Below are 20,046 nucleotides of genomic sequence, written 5' to 3'. Positions count from 1 at the left end.
AGGATCCCATTTATCTTCCCCGCCCCAACAATATTTATCTCTACATCTGGCAATTTTGTCAAATGTCCATTGCCTTGAAGCTGGTTCCTAGATCCAAATAAGTTTGTCAAGGTCTCTACTAAAGTAATTATTTTGAGAAATAATTAGTTATTTACATAGAGTAGTCCATTTCAAAATGATCCCTACTTCCCAACAATTTACAATTCTATTCTATGCATATTTACTAAGTCCTACTATGTTCAGTGGGCCTCATCAGTGGCAACAGCAGAAAAATATATATATACTGGGAGAGCACAAGGGGACAAAGTATATGCGTGGGGGGACTTTGTCCCACATGTAAGAAAAACAGTGCATTTCACATTAATGCTCCCATCCTAAGTGAGATCCTGCTAAACTGCTCTTTATATATTGGTTGATGATAATACAGAAAAGCACTCCAAGTGTGTTAAAAATACCTTTCTTTCAAATTTCCCCAGGAACGGGGCAGTGGGGGGGAGAGAAAGGGGCCTCACTCTCAAGTGTGCATAAGTCTTCATTTATTATCCTAATATAAAGATTATGCTTTTAGTGGAACCACTCATAAGAGTTAGCATGTTTAAGAGCACAAAAACTGAAGTTACATGCTTTTCAGAACACAATACATTGGAGTGAAGCTCTTTTTGTCAAGAGGAATAAGCAATTTGTCCTGCATAGAGGGACAGGTGTGTGTGCGTGCGTACACACACACACACGCACGTGCGTCCTAAATATAATGGAAATGTACCAATGTTTGGAAACATACAGTGTATTACTGACAACTGACACATGGTATAAGAGGAAAAGGATAAGGGCAGCCTAAAATATTCTATAGCAGAATTTTTTTTAAAATTCTATGACTTTTAAAGAAGACAAACAATTATATACCCAATGAACTATTTTCCAAGATATAGAACACCTTTATTTTTGCTATTCCTTCTAAAAGTCCAAAGCACATAATATATTCAGTATAGATTTTCCTGCAAATAAATCCCAATTGCAGTTGGCTTATTTCCAAGGAACTGTGCACAGGACTGCAACCTAGATGTAAGCATTGTTACTGGGCTTACACAGAAACACCTTCTTTTCATGTTGCACTGTAAATAGAATACCATTCAAAGACAGACAAGATAATACTATGTTTAGTGGCATAACAGAAACTACAGTGTAATTTTTGTTGTGTTACAAGGCTACTTAGTGGCATTCATCAACATTAGAACAACCGTAACTCAACCTAATACATTATAATTTCCCTGGAAATCAGAGTCTGAAAGTATGTGCCTACAGAGAGCCTGTTCCTGTTTTCCAGTTTTGTGTAGAAGGGGCCCCTTAAATGGTTAATAAGAGAGTTCTCTAAAATGTACAGTCTGGTGACAGAAGACACTGAATCCACTGCAACACTTCAGTCTTGATTCTAAAGGCAAGCACACAAAGCCTCCCGTTCCCTCCCTCTCTCTCTCTCAGCAATACAAAATGTCACCACAGGCTGACGCTCTTTCTACAAGAATAATGAGACATTCTTCAAACTGAAGAACACAGCCCACAGTCTGATTCCCTTGATTTCAGTTCTGTTTAATATACAGCTCGACAGACACAAAAACTACCAACAAAATTACTTAGGTTCTTTCAAGTAGACTTTAATATCCCCCTGTTTGCTGAAATCCTAAGAAGATCAAGAAATAATAATGAGTCAAACTGAACTTTGGCTACAACTCACATACTCCCAAGAGTTCCAACGGACTTTAATGAGGCCACTCTAAAATAAAAGGGTTGTAGACTGAATCAAATTGTCAGGGCACAATATATTCACAGTATCAGAACCAATGGTGAAATACTGTAAGGGTGCACAATGTTATGCATGGTTACTCAGAAGTAAATCCTATTGAATTAAATGGGGCTTAACCCCAGCTTCAGCTTCATCTATTTAAACATGGTTTAATTTTCAAGAATCTAGTGGGTTCCAAAAATCTACTTCTCCAAGAAGTAGAGTCAGGACTTAGTCATAGACTGCTTCAATCCTCTGCAAATGGAGGGTGAGAGGACTGTTCATAAACATCAATACGTGAATGAATCCCACGTCTCAGACTGCCAGCCCTAAGGAGAAACCTATCTAACAGCAACAGCCATCTCAAGAAGGGCTTTGGAGTGGGTAATGTTGTTACTAGGTGCTCCAATTCATTCAGAAGTGCCTATCACCAATTCTGTCATTTCTTCCGAGGACTAGCTGCATCTATATATCCGAATGAAAATCACTCACTCATGCACAGCAAGGAGTGGGGGGCAAATCAAGCATGAACTGCAGAGGTGTTCCCCAGAAGAACAGAAAGGCTCAGTTCCCCCAGCCTACATATTCATTTACAATACCGCCAGGAAAGAGATACAATGGCAAGTTTATCTAATGGGGGCTTATTTATAGTGATGTTTAAGGCACTAGTGATTGGACATTCAAAATCAGAACCAACACTCCTCAAAGATCTGCTTTTAGCTGGCAGTTAGCCTTCTGCTTGGATTATCTCCATTATTTAACAACCATCACCCTCCAGACTGTCCTTCTACACACATACACACACCCCACAAAAAGGATTTGCTTGTCATTTGCTCTGTAGATTTCTTTACAAATGCAGGTGAGGTCACCTCTTTCCATTTGCGCTAGCACAACCAGAAAGGCAACTTTCAAAGAGACGCAGGAGAAACCCACCCAGCTCGAGGTTTTTTTTAAAAGATTTCTAGCAAACCTTACATGATTAAATTAAACCTTACATGATGGAAGTTGAGCAGGGGCTGGCAACCACAGAAAGCAGATTTTGTTTGCTTTCACAATAAAACACAAGCAGACAAGCGGCAATCGTCTACACAGTGCACTACAGTAAGTGGGGAGGGCGTGGGGGAGAAGAGATGTGTTGAAAATGTAATATGCTTTTGATATCTCTATCCAGAGGAAAAATAAAATAAAATAAATCAAGTCAGGTGTTAAGAATATATTTAATAGAGGCTTCCAAGTATCTGAATTTACAGGTTAACCCAAACTATATTCCAAATGCATGGGATTTGGGGTTTGTGAACCACCTATACATGTGCTTACTCGCAAGGAGACCGCGCCAAGTTCAACGGGGCTTATTCTCAATGGGGACGCGATCAGAGACTTAAAATGACATGACAAGATCTGAAAAACGTGTACTATAGATAGATAGACAGACAGATAGATAGATAGATAGAACATATATATATAAAGGAATGCTTGGAAATGGGAGAGTGAAGCCTTCCCTAAACACACACAGACAGTCTGGCTACGATCCGCGAGGCCCGGACAGCCCGACCCTACGCCCATCAAATTGAGTTGGACTTCTGAGCAAGCGGGCGCAGGATCGCACGTCTAAGTACAAGAGGTGAGACGCAAGTGATTTCGAGACTACAGTCTATAAACTACCGCATATATAGGGTGCGATCGATTTTTTATTTTTTTTTTTAAGAAATCAAATAAGCTGTTAAAAATCTCGATCAGAAAGGTGAGCCTCCTTCAGTTCAGGAAAGGAGAATCTCTACTACAGATAATCAGACCTAGCGCGACACAGCCAGACACTCACCGGCAGCCGCAGCAAGTCTCCCCCCGCCCCCTTCTAAAGTTCCGCACAATACAGAAAGAGAAAGAGAAAGAAGACGGCGAGAGTGTATCGGACACCTGAGAGCTTCGCCTCGCGCAGCCAGGCAGGCGACCCTCCGACCATGACCCAGAGGTGCCGCCGGACGCTCCCCGCGCCTCGCTCAAGTCCGCCGCTTACTCACCTGGCCGGAGGCAAAGGGCAGAGAGCAGCAAGCACAGGAACAGCAGCGACGGCGGCTGCAGCTGGCGGCGGCGGCGACAACAGGCGGCAGAGGGGGTCTCCATCCCGCCTCCCCGCAAGGCGAACGGCGACTTCGAGCGCTGATCCTCCAAAGGGAACGTCAAGCCGGGCGGGCGGGCGAGGGCTCTTCTTCGCGCTCTCCCCCACACAGCGCAGCAACGGCTTCTTCCCCAAAAGACAACCGCACGGCAGGTCAGTAACTTTCCAGGCGAGAGAGGGAAGCGAAAGAACTTGGAGGCGCGGGTAAGGCGGCGGCGGCGGCGGCTCCTCCAGCGGGTCTCTGCGACGCGCGAGCGAGTGGACGGCTCAACTGCGCGGAAGCAGGTGGCTGTTTCCCTCTGGCAGCCTAGCGGCGCTCCAGGACAGAAAGCGGCGAGCGGAGGTGGGGCCAGCCCAGGCAGGACACGCCCCTTGACTGGCTTACTCCTCCCTTTGCTGAGAAATCTCAAGTCGCCTCTCCTCGTCGGCTTCCCGATGTCATCTTCTACTGCAGGAGGAAACAGACTGCGAGTACTAGAGGAGATGGGGCGGGAGGAGGAGAGGACTTTCCAGCAGAGCTCGGAGGGCGGGCGCTACAAGTCCGAGGCGGGGCAGGCAGACGGGATTGGAGGAACCCGGGCATTCGTGGGGCGTGTCCTGAAAAAGTGGAGAAGAAGTCTGCTGTAGGTTGCTTTGGTACTGGGGGTCTGTTTTGTGCTACCCGGGCTGGAGAAGCGCCCGCTTTGCAGCCTGTGCGCCGATGGGCCAAGGTGGGAGGCGGGCTATACATTTAGGTCCGGTTGTGTGTTGCGTGGGCTGGGGGATGCTTCACGGTGGCGGGCAAGTGGCTGCTGGGCTGCTGATGCAGATGGGCAGCACAGTCCTATGCGTGTTTACTCAGTCGGAAGTTAGCCCCACTGTGTTAAATGGCGCTTACTCCTAGTAGGTAAGTGTGTGTTTAGGATTAGAGGCTGAGGCGCGCGGGTCGAAAGGCGCCAGGTTCACGGGGAGCGGGGGAGCGCATGAAAACGGGGCCTGGAAATGGTATCTGAATGACTATTACAAGATACCAGAATCCCGTACGAACCCAGCCCAGTAAATGTATTAGAGCCTGAGCTTCCTTAGGCTAGAACCTGCTTTGTTACATAGATGGAGAGGGCTGGTCTAGCACCTGACAAAGTTCGACCCGATTTGCAGGGAACTCTTCATGCCATCATATCATCCTGCATTACTGGGCTAGGATGCAGTCCTAGGCTTAAGTGTGAGTCCGGAATTGATTAAGCATGCAAACCATAGAGCAGTAAATGTAAAGTGTGTGCAGTCGGCGAGTGGGTGTCGACTCCTGGTGACCACAGAGCCCTGTGAATAGAGGTAGAATACAGGAGGGATTTACCATTGCCTCGTCCCGCGCAGTATGAGCAATAAAGGACCATAAAGGCGTTTTCCTCTGTTTGCTACAACAAATGAGCACAGCTCTTCAGAAGCACCACAACACAGGGCTACAGCTACAGTGTTTAAATGCTTCAGTTGGTATTTTCTCAGGAGTGTTGCCGCCCCTGTGATCCCAGATCTTGCCAATGGCTACAGCTGACAGCTAAATCAGAATAAGATAGATGAGAGGATGAGTAAGATCCCGTTTAGTACAGGGAGAAAACCGTTCTTAAATTCTCAGCGCCATACTACTAACCTCTTGATACTTCTGTGGTATAATCTCATTGATTCTAAAGGAGCTTAAACAGTTAAAGTGCTTTAAGAGCTTGTGCATCATCTTATGTTGCTTTCCAGGATTGTGCTTTTTGGCCTTATTTATTTTGCTGTTTCAGGAGGTTCAGATTAAGTGGTAACATGTTTATGGCAACACCAGATTGATTGACCAAAGCTCCCTGATGCACTTGTGTATTTAGTAACTGCACCCACAATAAAATCCATGCATGTTCAGTCGTCACATATATTGATCTATACAGATGTCACTCTTTCATTCCTCCCCCCGCCCCCAGCAAACAACTTCCCACGTAGGAAATGTATAGCACATGAAGGAGCCCCTGGAGGCGACAAGATGCTTTACAGAATCGAGTGGCAGACCTGTGCCTCAGTAGTGCAATGTATTTTGCCATGTGATTAGTTGATTGTAGTGATTTAAAGCAGAACTGAACTGCTTTTCTGAAACCATCCTTTCTTGTGGCAAAAGTTGTTTAAAGTAAACTACAGTGACAAAAAGGTTGTGGTGTTAAGGACATATTGTAGGAATATATATAGCGGTAGAAGAAAAATGGAATAAATACGAGTTGGGAACGCATGAAGATTATTGACTGTCCTCTCCAATAGTGCAATATCAGGACATCTGCTGAGCTCTAGGGGCAAGATAAGAAGCTTCCTGTTCATTTAGTCCTGAAGCTTAGCAGTTCAGTGCAATTCCTGTATAACGCTGTCCATTAAAGGTTTGGGGTTAGGTGAATTGGAAGAATGCTGGTGGAGAGGTGGGAAGGAATTGAGGTCAGTGGTTATGTGCCTGAAAGGATGTATCAGTAGGCCCTGGTTTCATTTCTCCTCCTAGGTTACCTTAATCTGTTAGGATCTCTGCCTCTTTCTTAGCCAAATGATTCCTTTTTTGTGTTAACTAATTCGGAGGCTTCCTTGGAGGACTGAAGTATTCCTTGAATCCTAACTCACCCTGTTTCAGGACTCTTCTAGCTCCAAACTGACCAAAGGCCCTTAAGACTTTAAGTACCCCTCATCCTTAAGTGGGGTTCCATGAGGGGTAGCAGGGCTATGAAGTGTGCTTTCTTTGATTAGGGTCAGAGAAAGCACAACTCATGGCAACCATACCCCAGAACCCTAATCTACCCTCCGGGATACCATAAACTGGAGCTTGATCAGATTTATCCTCAGACATCCCATGCCTCCTAAAAGGCAATCGGCATCCTCACATCTCATTACGGCTTTTTTCTTTTAAGTTTAAATTTACAAGTGAATATTTTTCTGCATACATGTAGACTCCCCTAAGTAGGCAGAAACCATCGCCTTCTCTGTGGATAGCCATGTGGAACAAATGGGGACCTGTAACAGTGTTGTGGTGCATCCCCATCCAGCCTCTAACAAAAGTGCACTTGTTTAGAGCTCCAGTCCAGAGCATACATTATTAAGTGGGTACATTGAGGAGGAAGCATGCATTAGGGAGGAAGATTCAAGAAGGGGAAAATGGGGAGGATGAAAGGAATTGATTTGCTCAAACTTCTAATAACTTGGGGCTCTCCACATGATTGATCTAGAAATTTCCACAGCAAACACACTCCCATAGAGCAATCAGTAAACCCCGAAATTTCCCCTGGTCTCCAACTGGCAATGCACCAACTCAACATGAAGCTGACATCATAGGAACAAAGGAAGCTGCCATATACTGAGTCAGACCATTGGTCTATTTAGCTCAGTATTGTCTTCACAGACTGGCAGTGACTTCTCCAAGGTTGCAGGCAGGAATCTCTCTCAGCCCTATCTTGGAGAAGCCAGGGAGGGAACTTGAAACCTTCTGCTCTTCCCAGAGCAGCTTCATCCCCTGAGGGGAATATCTTGCAGTGCTCACACATCAAGTCTCCCATTCATATGCAACCAGGGCAGACCCTGCTTAGCTATGGGGACAAGTCATGCTTGCTACCACAAGACCAGCTCTCCTCTTCTCTCATCAAGCTTAGTTCAAATCTAAGATTATGGATCCCAGTTTCATGTCAGTTTAGCGCATTGCCTGTTGGAGATTTACACGATCACTCTAGGGGAGCATGCACACTGCGGGAATCTCTAGCTGTCATCAGATCCATTGTGTGAGAAGCTAGAGTATTGTATGTCATACCTGGAGTGTTCCCCAAGTATAGAAAAGTCATTACCTTATCTGTGGGTAGCTGCATATTATTGCCCAGTTGAAAGGAATTGAGCCACCGAGTTTATATTAGAAGGAATGGTGTCAGAACAATATTTTTTGAACCAATCGGCTTCCTTGAACCTAAGGCAACAAAGCATTGTTGACTAATAATAATAATTATTATTATTATCATCATTATTAAATAAATAATGCAAAACTACAAGGTGTTAAACATGAAGTTTACCCTTGCATGCTTTTTTATGTTGTGGTTGTTGTTGCTAAACATTGGCTGTAGGTGGGCATTTGGTTGGAACCAAAGTAGGATGAAGGCTGGCTTTACCTCTCTCCTTCTGTGTGGACCTCCTTCAGTTGCAATTTCCTACTAATGGGAAAGCACCCATTAGTGCCTTTCCTCCCAGGGAAAAATGGCAGCTGTGGGGCCCCGTGATCTGGATTGGTACCACAGCAGAGAGAAAAGTCTCTCTTTTCTCTTTTCTTTGGTCAGGAGCTTCCTCATTGCATGTCTGATTTTTTTTTTTAAATGGGCCAAATGATACCTCTAACATAACTTGCAGTTTGGCCTCAAGAGGAGTGATTTCATAGATACCTTTCTATTTAGCCAAGTTAGCAGGAATAGTTTTCTTGGGGATATGCAGATGGCTTTAAGTACTTGCATTATATTATGCATGACTAGAAAGAACAGCTATTTCGAAACATAAAAGAAATTTCCTTGATAAATAATCTCTTATGTGTTCACTTTATTGGGGTTTTTGTAGAAGTGAAATGCAATTATTGCAAGTTGAATCTCATTTTCAGAAACAAATGATATGAAGAACAGTGGGAAAACTCCATAATCTAGTCATTCTATGCATGCTTTTGGTATACTCAGAACAATTTTATAATGCCAAAATAATATGCAAATAAGTAAAATAGCTGCAGTGTAATTAAACTTCAGTGATCATTACTGGATTTCTTTTTTAACCCTTCTCCTTGGAAGACCTCTCCAGTTCAGAACTCTCCATATGCAGGGTATGTGTTATGTCTTCCAATAACTATCTGGCTTCTATCAATCTGTTTTGAATGTACTCCCTGCTATAGACAATTTCCATGTGCCCTGGTTAACTGGGAGGGAAAAGATGGAGAGGATCTGTGGGAATGGGGACAGATCATATTTTTGTCACTGTTTGCCCCAATTTTACCACCACCACATTTTTCATCTCTTCCCTCTCATCTCTAAGAAGGGACTAATCACCTACTGACCCATTGCTACAGCTAGCTGTCCTTTCACTGCTAGTTGGAGACTGTTTAATTCTTCTTTTGAATGTGTAAGATTATCATGGGTGGGTAATTATCATGGTTTATATGTGAAGAGGTCAGCTGAGAAAGGAATAGGGTTATGGAAAGAGAGGCTGATGACAGCAGAGCCCTTCAGCAGGTGGAAGGGGGGAAAGATACGGGACAAGCAGTAAATCATGTTTTGATGAAAGACAGGAGTGTAAAAATTGGAAAGAGCATTAATGGGCTTTTCCATGGTAAATTTTGTGGTGAATTTAAAAAAAAGATTGAACTTCAGTTGCTGGATTGCTAATTTGATAAGTAGTTATAAATTGGAATTTGAGATCCTTTACCATTTGATTAGCTGATTAGTAGTTAATCTGATATATTGGAATTTTGGATGATTATAGATTTATTTTCTTTGCAGCAGCCTTACTTTAAGGCTTCCCTCCATGCTGAGGAAATATTATTTTCAAAATTGAGTAAATAAAGCATTAAGATGCAGCCTTGTGCAGAATCACACACATTGCATAAATATTATTGTACAATGTTGCACTCTGAGACTGTACTCCCCCCCCCCAAAAAATAGGAGTATATACAACAAATTGGTAATGATAAACAATTCTTCAATAGTTATGTAATCCCATCAGATAATGATATTTACTGTTTTCTGGCATAATAGTTTAAAGGGCAATCATAAATGATTAGTTATGTGTCATGATAAACAAGTTGGTTAAATTTAGCATTTGGCTACAGATTAGGATGCTGTGCTGACATTTTAAAATAAAATACAGAGAGCAATAGGAGATACTGATGAGTAGAGCACCTTGCAACACTAATACTGTGTCCACCCCTCCTCCAAAGTCTTAGGAAGCAGGCTACAAAGATAAAGAGAATTTGAATGCACCCAGTGGATTATCTTCTCTAGATCTAAAATCAGATAGTCTATAACTTAAGTATTGCCAACAGCCACCTATCAAGCCCCTTCTTCAAAATCTTCAGATAAGGTGATTCTATAACCTTCTTCTGTCACTTGTTTCACTGTGCAGACTTTTTATAGAATCTAGAATGTGAGCTGGTCCACAAAATAACAACATTACAGGGCAAATATTTTCTATAAGGTCTAGCATTGCAGATCAGTGGTGACTTTTTAAAACAATAATCACAACACATTGATTACATGCTGGCATTCACTTTTTAGATTAGATTTTATAGACTTTGTCTATTCAGTTTCATGTATCTAATTATTCTAACTTGATAATAGCATTATGAACATGCTGTTGAATTCCTTAGACTGACACATGCAGAAAGTAGCATTAATTATTACACTTTGTGGAGTTATCCACACAGATGGTTAAATATAAGCAGCTGTCAGCTGACTATAGAAATGGCTAAAATAGTGCCATTTTAAGTGACTGTGCTTTCTTTTATCTAGATGGTAACTAGGAACTCAGTCCATGAAGATTTTCTTCAGTGTGATCCCTGTTTGCTTTAATGGGTCTTACATAAGAACATGCCTCTAGTCTACTCTCACCAAGATATGTGGCCTACAAGTATAAACATTTAGATTTACATTTCAGGCGGTATAAAAATATGATAAATAAAAATGAATAAAGAAATAATAAATAAAGATTCACTGATTTAAATGGGTTAGGATCAAACTCTATCTGTAGTCTGAAAGAATCTATCATAGAATAAAATGACTCTTCTCTGTTGCAATGCAACCTGCAAGTAAGAGGGGTGTAGGAGTTAAGGAGTGTAGGAGCTCCTCAACATGGGAATGGGGCCATAGCTCAGTGGTAGATCATCTGCTTTGCATGCAGAACATCCCAGGTTCAATCCTTGGCATCTCCAGAAAAGGCTGGGAGAGACTGCTCTCTGAAAGCTTGTAGGACTTCTGCCAGTCAGTGTAGATACCTTTGAACTAGATGGGCCAATCGTCTGTCTCAGTAAAAGGCAGCTTCCTATGTTCACATACTCAGGCCATCTTTAAGCCTTTCTCCATTCATGTCATGTAAATGAATCAATCTCTTTGTTCATGTATTTATTTTATAGGTTTCAGTCCCACTTTTGGACTGGAGTCTCCAAAGCAGTTCATAATATAGACAAGATGCAATAGATTCATGAACCTTCTTTTGAACAAAGCAAAACAGACATCTGTTGCCTTCACCTCCTTTCCATTCTCCTAATGGCGCAGCGGGAAATGACTTGCCTAGCAAGCATGAGGTTGTCTGTTCGAATCCCAGCTGGTACCTATATCGGGCAGCAGCGATATAGGAAGATGCTGAAAGGCATCTCGCACTGCGTGGGAGGAGGCAATGGTAAACCTCTCCTGTATTCTACCAACCGCAGGGCTCTGTGGTCACCTGGAGTTGACACCGACTCGATGGCACACTTCAAGGAGAGGAGACGGTCCAGCTAAAGCAGGAGCAGACATCTGACACAGATCGGACATGTATCAGATTTACTTGTTCCATTGAATTAAATAAACCAAACAAGGTGAAGTGGGTGGCTGCTGAGCAGAGGGCCTTTTTGGTGGTTACACCCTGTTTATGAAACAGCCTCTCCAGTGAGGTTTGCCTGGCATAATCACTTTATTCTTTTAGATGCCAGATAAAGACCTTTCTGTTCACTCATACCTTTATAAATTTCATTTCTAAATATGATTTTTAAAATGGACAGGTATTAAAATTGTTTTGTCCTGTGTGTGTGTTGTAATTTCATGTGAATTACGTGTTTTAATTCAATGTTTTAATGCTGTGAGCTGCCCAGAGAATAATTTGTTATGGGGCTGCTAACAAAGTTGTTTATCTTCTTCTTTATGTATAATTCGCTAAGGCATACCCATGGCTAATCCCATGTGTGGCAGCACTCGCAAGAGTTCGGAGAGCTGCTGGATAGGATAGGGATGGGCAGGGGAAAGAAAATGGTAGTGGTGTTCGTGCCGGTGGCACCGTGGCCAGGTGAAGAAGGCAGGGGAGGCTGGCAGGTGGGAAGGAAACAATGATGGCGATGGAGGGAGGAAAGAAACAGTGGTGGGGGTGGGCGGGGATAAGGAAGGAAGGAAATGGCAGAGGCGGGAAGCTTGGAAGAAAAACAACGGCACCAATGGGTGCCAGCAGGCGAGAGGAGAGAGAAGGCTGGGGCAGGTGGGATTGGAGGGGGGAAGGGGGAGGCAGGTGAGTGAAGGTGGCTGGCGGGGGAGGAAGAAGGAAATGGTGGCAGGGGCAAGCGGCAAGGTGGGAAGAATTAGAGGCATAGATGCTCTGTGCCCGGCCCAGCTAGTTATTATTTTATTAACATCACTCATACACTGGCTGGCATCCAGGCTAACAATATGTGTGCCAAAAAACATTTGACACATGCAATAAGAGAGGGTCAGTTTTCACTGATCCTCCCGTTATCTCTGCAGTCCTGTGTCCCTGTTGGTCCCCCAACCTTTAGGGAGACATTTTCAGGAGCACAATCATTCCCCTCTTGTAGGGCCAGCTCATAGCTGTTCACTGTTAGATGCAAATGGCAACAATCTGCCCTGCACCCATTACTGGCTCCATCCCCTGCCACCCATGCTCACACATCTCACTCTTCTTTCTTGCCTCTAACCTCAGTGTCTGTGGCATGCCTCATGGGAGGCAGCATGGGCCATGCCTTCAACAGCAGCAACAGCTGTCTGGACAGCATTTCTGCTGGGCTACTAAGCAGCAGCAGTGCTCTCGCTCTCGCTCTCTCTCCCCTCCCCTCCTCTCCTCTCCATCCAGCACTAGGCAGGTAGGAAGGGGAGACTGAGCTTCTTTGGTGGGCTAGCCACCAGAGAACCATTGGGCTTGCCCACGAGCCCAGTGGTTCTCACAATGAATGAAAGCCGAGCTGGGCTCTTTTCGCCCAGTTTTCATCCATCGTGAGAATAGCCTCTATATCCATTCTACATTATTGCTTAATATAGGGATGTGCAAAATGTTTCAGGCACAGAACGATCTGTGCCCGAAACAGCGAATTTCGGGTGATTCGGGGCCGAACGGAATCACCCACGAAAAGATCCGAGAAATTTCGGGCATGAGCCGTATCACCCGAATTTTGAGCCCGAAAATTCGGGTGATTTGGACCTCCATTTTTTTGCCTTCTTTCCCCCCCTCCGTTTTGAGCTATGGCGTATTTGAATTTCCCGCCTTTTTGCATCCCATTGACTTCAGTGCAAAAAGATTGGATGTGACGTCTACTCGAATTTCGGGTGCCAGGGGAAAAATAGTGGGGTGGGGTGGGGTGGTAGTGCCTAATGGGTGGAGGTTACCACACCAATTGCAGAGGGATTGGGCAAAGGGCTGATTTTTGGTGAATTTCTGAAGTTGTAGTGTCTTTGGGGCAGATAGGGGCATAATGTGGGATCTGTGCCAAAAGAGTGGGGTGGGGTGGTAGTGCCTAATGGGTGGATTCTATGATAGCAAATGAGATTTTCAATGAGACACCATGAATCCACTCTAATTTGCTATCATAGAATCCACACTCAGAAAACCTCTGAAACAACAGAACCCTGTACCCCATGGGTTAGAAAACCATGGGGGTGGTTGGCACCCTATGTGCACTACACCACCACTCTCTCTGGGCCACCCCAGCACCCCCCAGGTGCACTTATGGGGCTGCTGAAAGCTCCATTATAACTTATGAGGGAAAACCTTAAAGACGCATGAACTTCGCCAAAAATCAAAACAATTCGCCAAAACAAAACAATTCGCCAAAAATCAGCCCTCTGCCCAAATCCTTTGAAAAAATTCAGGTAGATTCCTTGCCCCTACCCGGCACTACCACCAACCCCATCCGGCACTAGGACACCCCTTTCCCCCCGACGTGAAGCAATACACCCTTCATGGGGGAAAACCTTAAAGACGTGTAAACTTCAGAAATTCACCAAAAATCAGCCCTTTGCCCAATTCCTCTGCAATTGGGGTGGTAACCTCCACCCATTAGGCACTACCATCCCACCCCACTCTTTTGACCCAGATCCCACGTTATGCCCCCTATCTGCCCCAAAGACTCTAAAACTTCCAAAATTCACCAAAAGTCAGCCCTTTGACCAATCCCCCTGAAATTTGGGTGGTAGCCTCCACCCATTAGGCACTACCACCCCACCCCAATATTTTGCCCCTGGGACTGGTTTTTTTACCCAAATCGATTCGGATTTGGATTTAATCGGAATCCGAACCAAATCAGGGGTGATTCGGGTAGCCCATATTTGGGCACAGAACAGAATGGGGGTGATTCAATTCGGGTCCCGAACCGAATCGCCGAAAACCCGAATTGCACACCCCTAGCTTAATAACCATTATTTTTCTCTTTCTGTACCCCAAACCCCTCAAATAAATTTTTACTTTGGTTTTGAACCCTGGCTCTCCATTCAGATCTTTCTGTGACTGAAGCTTTGAGCAAATTTGTTATGGGAGTGGGACTGCTCCATTTAAGATAGCTAATTCCCCCAGTCAAGCCTAAAACACAGCTCAGGATCCCTCCAAGTCCCTGGGAGCAGTTCCATTAACGAGACAGAGAGAGAGCTGCCACTGACTGAAGTAGTCTAGCAGTGACAGAGAGTCCAGCCAGCCATCACTGCTGCTGAAAGCATGCTCCACACTGTCTTCTGCAAGTCTTCCCCCAACCTTGAGGAGGAATAGCCTGAGGATGTGAGGTGAAGAGGATGTGAGGAGAGGAGGAAGAGCATGGTGCCTGAGGATGTGAGGCAGAGGCATGGTTGCTGGAGGTGCATGGAGGTAGAGGCAACAGGCTGATGGGCTTCTGCCAAGGGGTGTGTGTGTGTGTGTGTGTGTGTGTGTGTAGTATAGTATATTCTCCCACTCCCAAAACTGATTGCATCAGTTTGCTTTAGCAAGGAGCTGCCCCCGTTGCACACATGAAGCATTTTTCAGCATGTGCAATGTTTGGATGTCTACTTAGGGTTACAGGAGCATGTAGCCAGGATAAGAGAGCCATGCACACTTCTGATCCATTGTCATATGAACCCCAAACAGCAAGACATGAGGAAAGGAACCGGTTAGGTGGGAGCTGGGTAGGATGGTTTTTGTCCACCCTTGGTAAAATTCTGGCAACAGAATGTGGGGAGGGTGCACCTGCACTATCCAGGTTCTGCATCCCACACAATCTCTCTCCCCCCTCCTCCTTGCTGTTTGGGTCCACATGACGGGGATAGGTAGTGTGCCTCACTGGTTGCTCCTCTGAATCTTTTGAGGTGGTATGAACAAGGCTACTGTCCCTGTATGCTTCAGAATGCACACAGAATCTGGCTTCTGTGTCTGTTTCTAGGCTTTCTATAATTAGCCCACTAATTTGAGAATGAATAATTTAGGAGGCATGCCTGATCCAATGTTCTACTTCTCCCCCTCCCCTGCCCCCCGGTCATCATGCACACTACCAATTTATTTCTAGAATTATTTAGAAAGGTTGGGATGGCCATGTTTTGCAGCTGCAAGGGATTGATCATTCTTCCATCTTTCAAGTCATCAGCACAATCATGGGTGTTCAAGAGGTCCTTGGACTATGGCTTGCAGGCCAACGTTATCTCTTTAAGGTGGTGTGTGACTAGCCCTAAGACATAATTGAACATTTGAACAGGAGGCAGAGCCACCACACTGTGTAACCACCTAGAGACAATAGTTCTGATCATGAAAGAACTTTGCCAAGAAATACTCCACAATGAAGCATCCGTTAGCCTGAGCTGGGACAAAGACACTGTAGCTCTACTACTATCCCCTACTAGCTGGGCAAAGAGGCACCTTTTATGTGATTCTTTTTATTTTGCAGGGGGAGAGCAACTGGCTCTATCCACCCCCAGCACAGCATCCCTACAGCAGGGCTACTCAGCTTTGGCTCTCCTGCAGATGCTGTTTTGCAATTGCCATAATCCCTGGCTATTGACCACTGTGGCTGGGGATTATGGGAGTTGTAGTCCAAAAACAGCTGGGGAGGGTAGAGTTCCACAGGTCTGCTCTACAGTGATTATTGCTGGTATCCATCTTGTGTTTCTTTTTAGATTGTGAGCCCTTTGGTGACAGGGATCCATCCTTCCTTCCTTCCTTCCTTCCTTCCTTCCTTCCTTCCTTCCTTCCTTCCTTCCTCTCTCTCTCTCTCTCTCTTTCTTTCTTTCTTTCTTTCTTTCTTTCTTTCTTTCTTTCTTTCAGCTGCTTTGGAAACTTCTGTTGAAACTCGGTCTGTAAATATTTGCAGTAGTTGTGTAGTAGCACTACTCCCATTTCAAGCAATTCACCCAGGCATCTGAGAGGATGACAGATCACTCAATTTCCTGGACCAAAAGCAAGGTCTGCAGAGCGAATGGAACACCCTTTTGTTAGAGACAACCACTTAAACCTTTCTGCTTAAAGATAGCCCAAATAAAAACCATGTGCAACACCAGCCTGTATGCTATAATGGTGAGAGAGTCGGATAGGATCAGGGAGACCCTGGTTCAAATTCCCACCCAGCTATGAAGCTGACTAGGTGACCTGGGACACACAGTCTTTCCACTTAACCTACCTCACAGGACTGTTGTGAGGATAAAATGGGAGGTGAATGATAAAGCTGTACACTGCTCTGAGCAACCGCTGCTGAGCAGTGACTGAGCAAAGAGGCACCTTTTAAAGTAGGCTTGTATCTAGTGGGGGGAGAGCAGCTGTCCCTATTGAACCCCAGCACAGCGGTGGTTGCTGGTGTCTACTTTGTGTTACTTTTAGATTGTGATTTCCTTGGGGACAGGGAACATAAGAACAGTCCTGCTGGATCAGGCCCAAGTCCCATCCGGTCCAGCATCCTGTTTCACACGGTTGCCTACCAGATGCCTCTGAAAGCCCAGAGGCAGGAGGTGAGGGAATGTCCTCTCTCTTGCTGTTGCTCTCCTGGAACTGGTATTTAGAGGCATCTTGCCTCTGAGGCTGGGGGTGACCTATAGCCACCAGATAAGTACACATTGATAGACCTGTCCTCCGTGAATTTCTCTCTCCTCCGTGATCTCTAAGCCCCTTTTAAAGCCATCCAAGCTAGTGGCCATCACCACATCCTGTGGCAGAGAATTCCATGGATTAATTATGCACTGTGTGAAAAAGTACTTCCTTTAGTTAGTCCTAAAATTCCCAGCCTTCAGTCTCATGGCATGACCCCTAGTTATAGTGTTGTGAGAGAGGAAGAAAAATTACTTTCTGTCCACTTTCTCTATTCCATGCATAATTTTATACACCTCAGTCATGTCTCCCCATAGTCATCTATTTTCGAAACTAAAAAGCACCAGATGCTGTAGCCTTGCCACCTAAGGAAAGTGCTCTAGGCCACTGATAATCTTGGGTGCTCTCTTGTGCACCTTTTCCAGTTCTACAATGTCCTTCTTATGATACGGTGGCTGCATGCAATACTCCAAATATGGCTGCACCATAGATATGTATAAGGGCATTACAATAGAATTTTTATTTTCAGCCCTCTTCCTAATGATTCCAAGCATGGGTTTGGCATTTTTCACACCTGCTGCACATTGTGTCGATACTTTCAACAACCTGTCCACCATGACACCAAGCTCTCTCTCCTGGTCACTGACAACTCAGACCCCATCAGTGTATATGTGAAGTTGGGTTTTTTGAACCGATATGCATCACTTTACACTTGCTTTCATTGAACAACATTTGCCATTTTGTCACCTACTCATCCAGTTTGGAAAGATCCTTTTGGAGTTCCTCACAATCTGTTTTGGATTTCACTGCCCTAAATACTTTAGTGTCATCTGCAGATTTGGCCACTTTGCTGCTTACCCCAACTTCTAGATCATTTATGTCCCAGACAGTGTTCCCTCTAAGGCGTGTGCACATGCACGCCCTCACAAGTTTCTTGATGTCCGTTCAGTTAATTTTAGATCTTGCTCAGGTTGATTCAGAAATGCCCCTCTCTGAATGCATGTGCGCATACACTGCCTTAATACTGCCGCCCAGAACAAAATTCATTCCGCACACAGATGGAAAATATTAGAGAGAACTCTAGTTCCAGATCCTTTGGGGACCCTACTTCTTACTTCCCTCCATTGTGAAAACTGTCCATTTATTCCTAACCTCTGTTTCCTGTCCTTCAACCAGTTACCAATCCACACCTGAACCTGTCCCCCTATCTTCTGACTGCTATGTTTACACAGGAACCTTGGGTGGGAAACTTGTCAAGAGCTTTTTGGAAGTCCAAGTATACTATGTCAACTGGATCACTTTTATCGACATGCCTATTGACACTCTCAAAGAACTCCAAAAGGTTAGTAATACTTTCCCTTGCAGAAGCCATGCTGGTTCTCCTTCAGCAAGGCCAGTTCTATATATTCAGTTGTTTTGTCCTTAAGTATGCTTTCCATCAATTTACCTGGCATAGAAGCAAAGTTAACCAGCCAGTAGTTTCCCGGATCCCCGCTGGATCCCTTTTTGAAAATAGGAGTTACATTAGCTACTTTCTAGTCCTCTGGTACAGAGCCTGATTGTAGGGACAAGTTATATATTTTTGCTAGGAGATCAGCAATTTCACATTTGAGTTCCTTCAGAACTCTTGGATGCATGCCATCTGGCCCTGGCAATTTGTTAATTTTTAGTTTTTCAAGACAGTTTAGAATATCCTCTCTCTTCACCTCAAATTGGCCCAATTCTTCAGCCTCTAAGCCCAAGAAGCTCAGTTCCTGAGTGAGTATGTGGTCAGTATGCTCCGCTGTGAAGACAGATGTAAAGAACTCATTCAGCTTCTCTGCAATCTCCTTATCCTGCTCCTTGATAATCCCTTTAATGCCCTCATCATCTAAGGGTTCATTGGCCTCCCAGTCCCTGGCAGGACTGGGACTCCTTATCCTGCTCCTTAATAATCCCTTTAACGCCTTCATCATCTAAGGGTTCAGTGGCCTCCCAGTCCCTGGCAGGTTTCTGCTTCTGATATATTTAAAGAAGTTTTTGTTATTCCTCTTGGCACTTATATATGCTATATAGCTTGAAGAGCTATATGCTCTTCAAGCTGTCTTTTTGCATCCCTTATTGGGAATTGCATTTCTTTTGACAGAGTTTATGTTCCTTTCTGTTCTCTTCATTTGGGCAGGACTTCCATTTTCTGAAGGAAGTTGTCTTCCCTTTTATATTTTCCCTGACTCTAAGCCATTCTGGCATCCTCCTGAACCTGATGGTACCTTTGCTTCTTCTTGGTATACATTCCAACTGAGCTTCTGTTATTGTAGTTTTGAATAAGTTCCATACTTTCTGGAGTGATTTGACCCTCCTGACTTTCCCTTGCAGCTTCCTTTTTATGAATCTCCTCATTTTTGAGAAGTTTTCTCTTCCGCAGTCCAATGCATCTGAGTTGGACTTCCTTGACAATGCCCCGCTCGCATATAAGCTGAATTGGATCGCACTATGGTCATTCTTCCTCAATGGTTCTACAATTCGTGTTGACTTGCATTTTGGCCGGTTTATAAATATGTTAAATAAAATAAAATAAAACTCTGACATCCAGCAAAGGTTTCTGATTATTAAGTAATCAATAATATATAAATACACAAAGGCAGAATCACTGATGAAAAATATTGGTTAATGATAACAACTAATAGTTCTTGTAGTTTATCCTGTAGTTTTAGGTTGCAGTCCAGGGTGCATAAGTTAACCACACACACACACACACACATTTTCTAGCTATTTTAATGTTATCCAAATTAACTCTAACAGTGCCAAGTATAATGTGGGCACTTTATAAATATTAAATGATTATGATAGCTCAGTTAACATCCAGACCCAACTAAATGTTCCAATTTACCCAGTGCTGCTTAGATAACATTTCAATTGAATTTGTCATGCAAGCTGGTTTGAGTAATGTCAAAAATAAACTACATTATTATTTATCTAGATTCCTTGTATATTGCCTAAGGCTCAGGGAAAACAGTTTCATTTTTTTGCATTAACTCATAAAAATCATCTCAGCCTGATTTTTGTTTTGCAATTAAGAGAACCGAGGCTGAAATAAAGTTACTTGCCCAAGGCCACATAATGAAGCCAGGCCTTCCAGTACAATGTCCAGCAGCCTACATTGGCCTGG

At 44.1% G+C, this 20,046-nt stretch overlaps 1 protein-coding gene and 1 long non-coding RNA gene across 8 annotated transcripts in view; one reads left to right on the top strand and one right to left on the bottom strand.

Annotated features, from left to right (window-relative positions):
• ALCAM (activated leukocyte cell adhesion molecule) overlaps positions 1 to 4,280 on the bottom strand; it is a 254,083-nt gene extending 249,803 nt beyond the window's left edge. For all 7 annotated transcript variants that reach the window (XM_053307300.1, XM_053307294.1, XM_053307295.1 and 4 more), the window contains exon 1: positions 3,799 to 4,280. In XM_053307300.1, the coding sequence (XP_053163275.1) occupies positions 3,799 to 3,901 (103 nt within the window). In that variant the 5' untranslated portion in view covers positions 3,902 to 4,280. The remainder of the gene's footprint in view (positions 1 to 3,798) is intronic.
• A 63-nt stretch (positions 4,281 to 4,343) lies between these two features.
• LOC128349949 (uncharacterized) lies at positions 4,344 to 19,465 on the top strand. The gene is made up of 3 exons (XR_008319083.1): positions 4,344 to 4,519; positions 18,131 to 18,240; positions 19,254 to 19,465. It is a non-coding gene; the product is annotated as an uncharacterized LOC128349949 (long non-coding RNA).
• Positions 19,466 to 20,046: the final 581 nt, after the last annotated feature.

This window comes from Hemicordylus capensis, chromosome 3 (genome assembly GCF_027244095.1).
Source record: "Hemicordylus capensis ecotype Gifberg chromosome 3, rHemCap1.1.pri, whole genome shotgun sequence".
Taxonomy (NCBI): Eukaryota; Metazoa; Chordata; class Lepidosauria; order Squamata; family Cordylidae; genus Hemicordylus; species Hemicordylus capensis.
The sequence above is the reverse complement of the archived record's forward strand: the minus strand, read 5'-3'. Positions and strand labels throughout refer to the sequence as shown.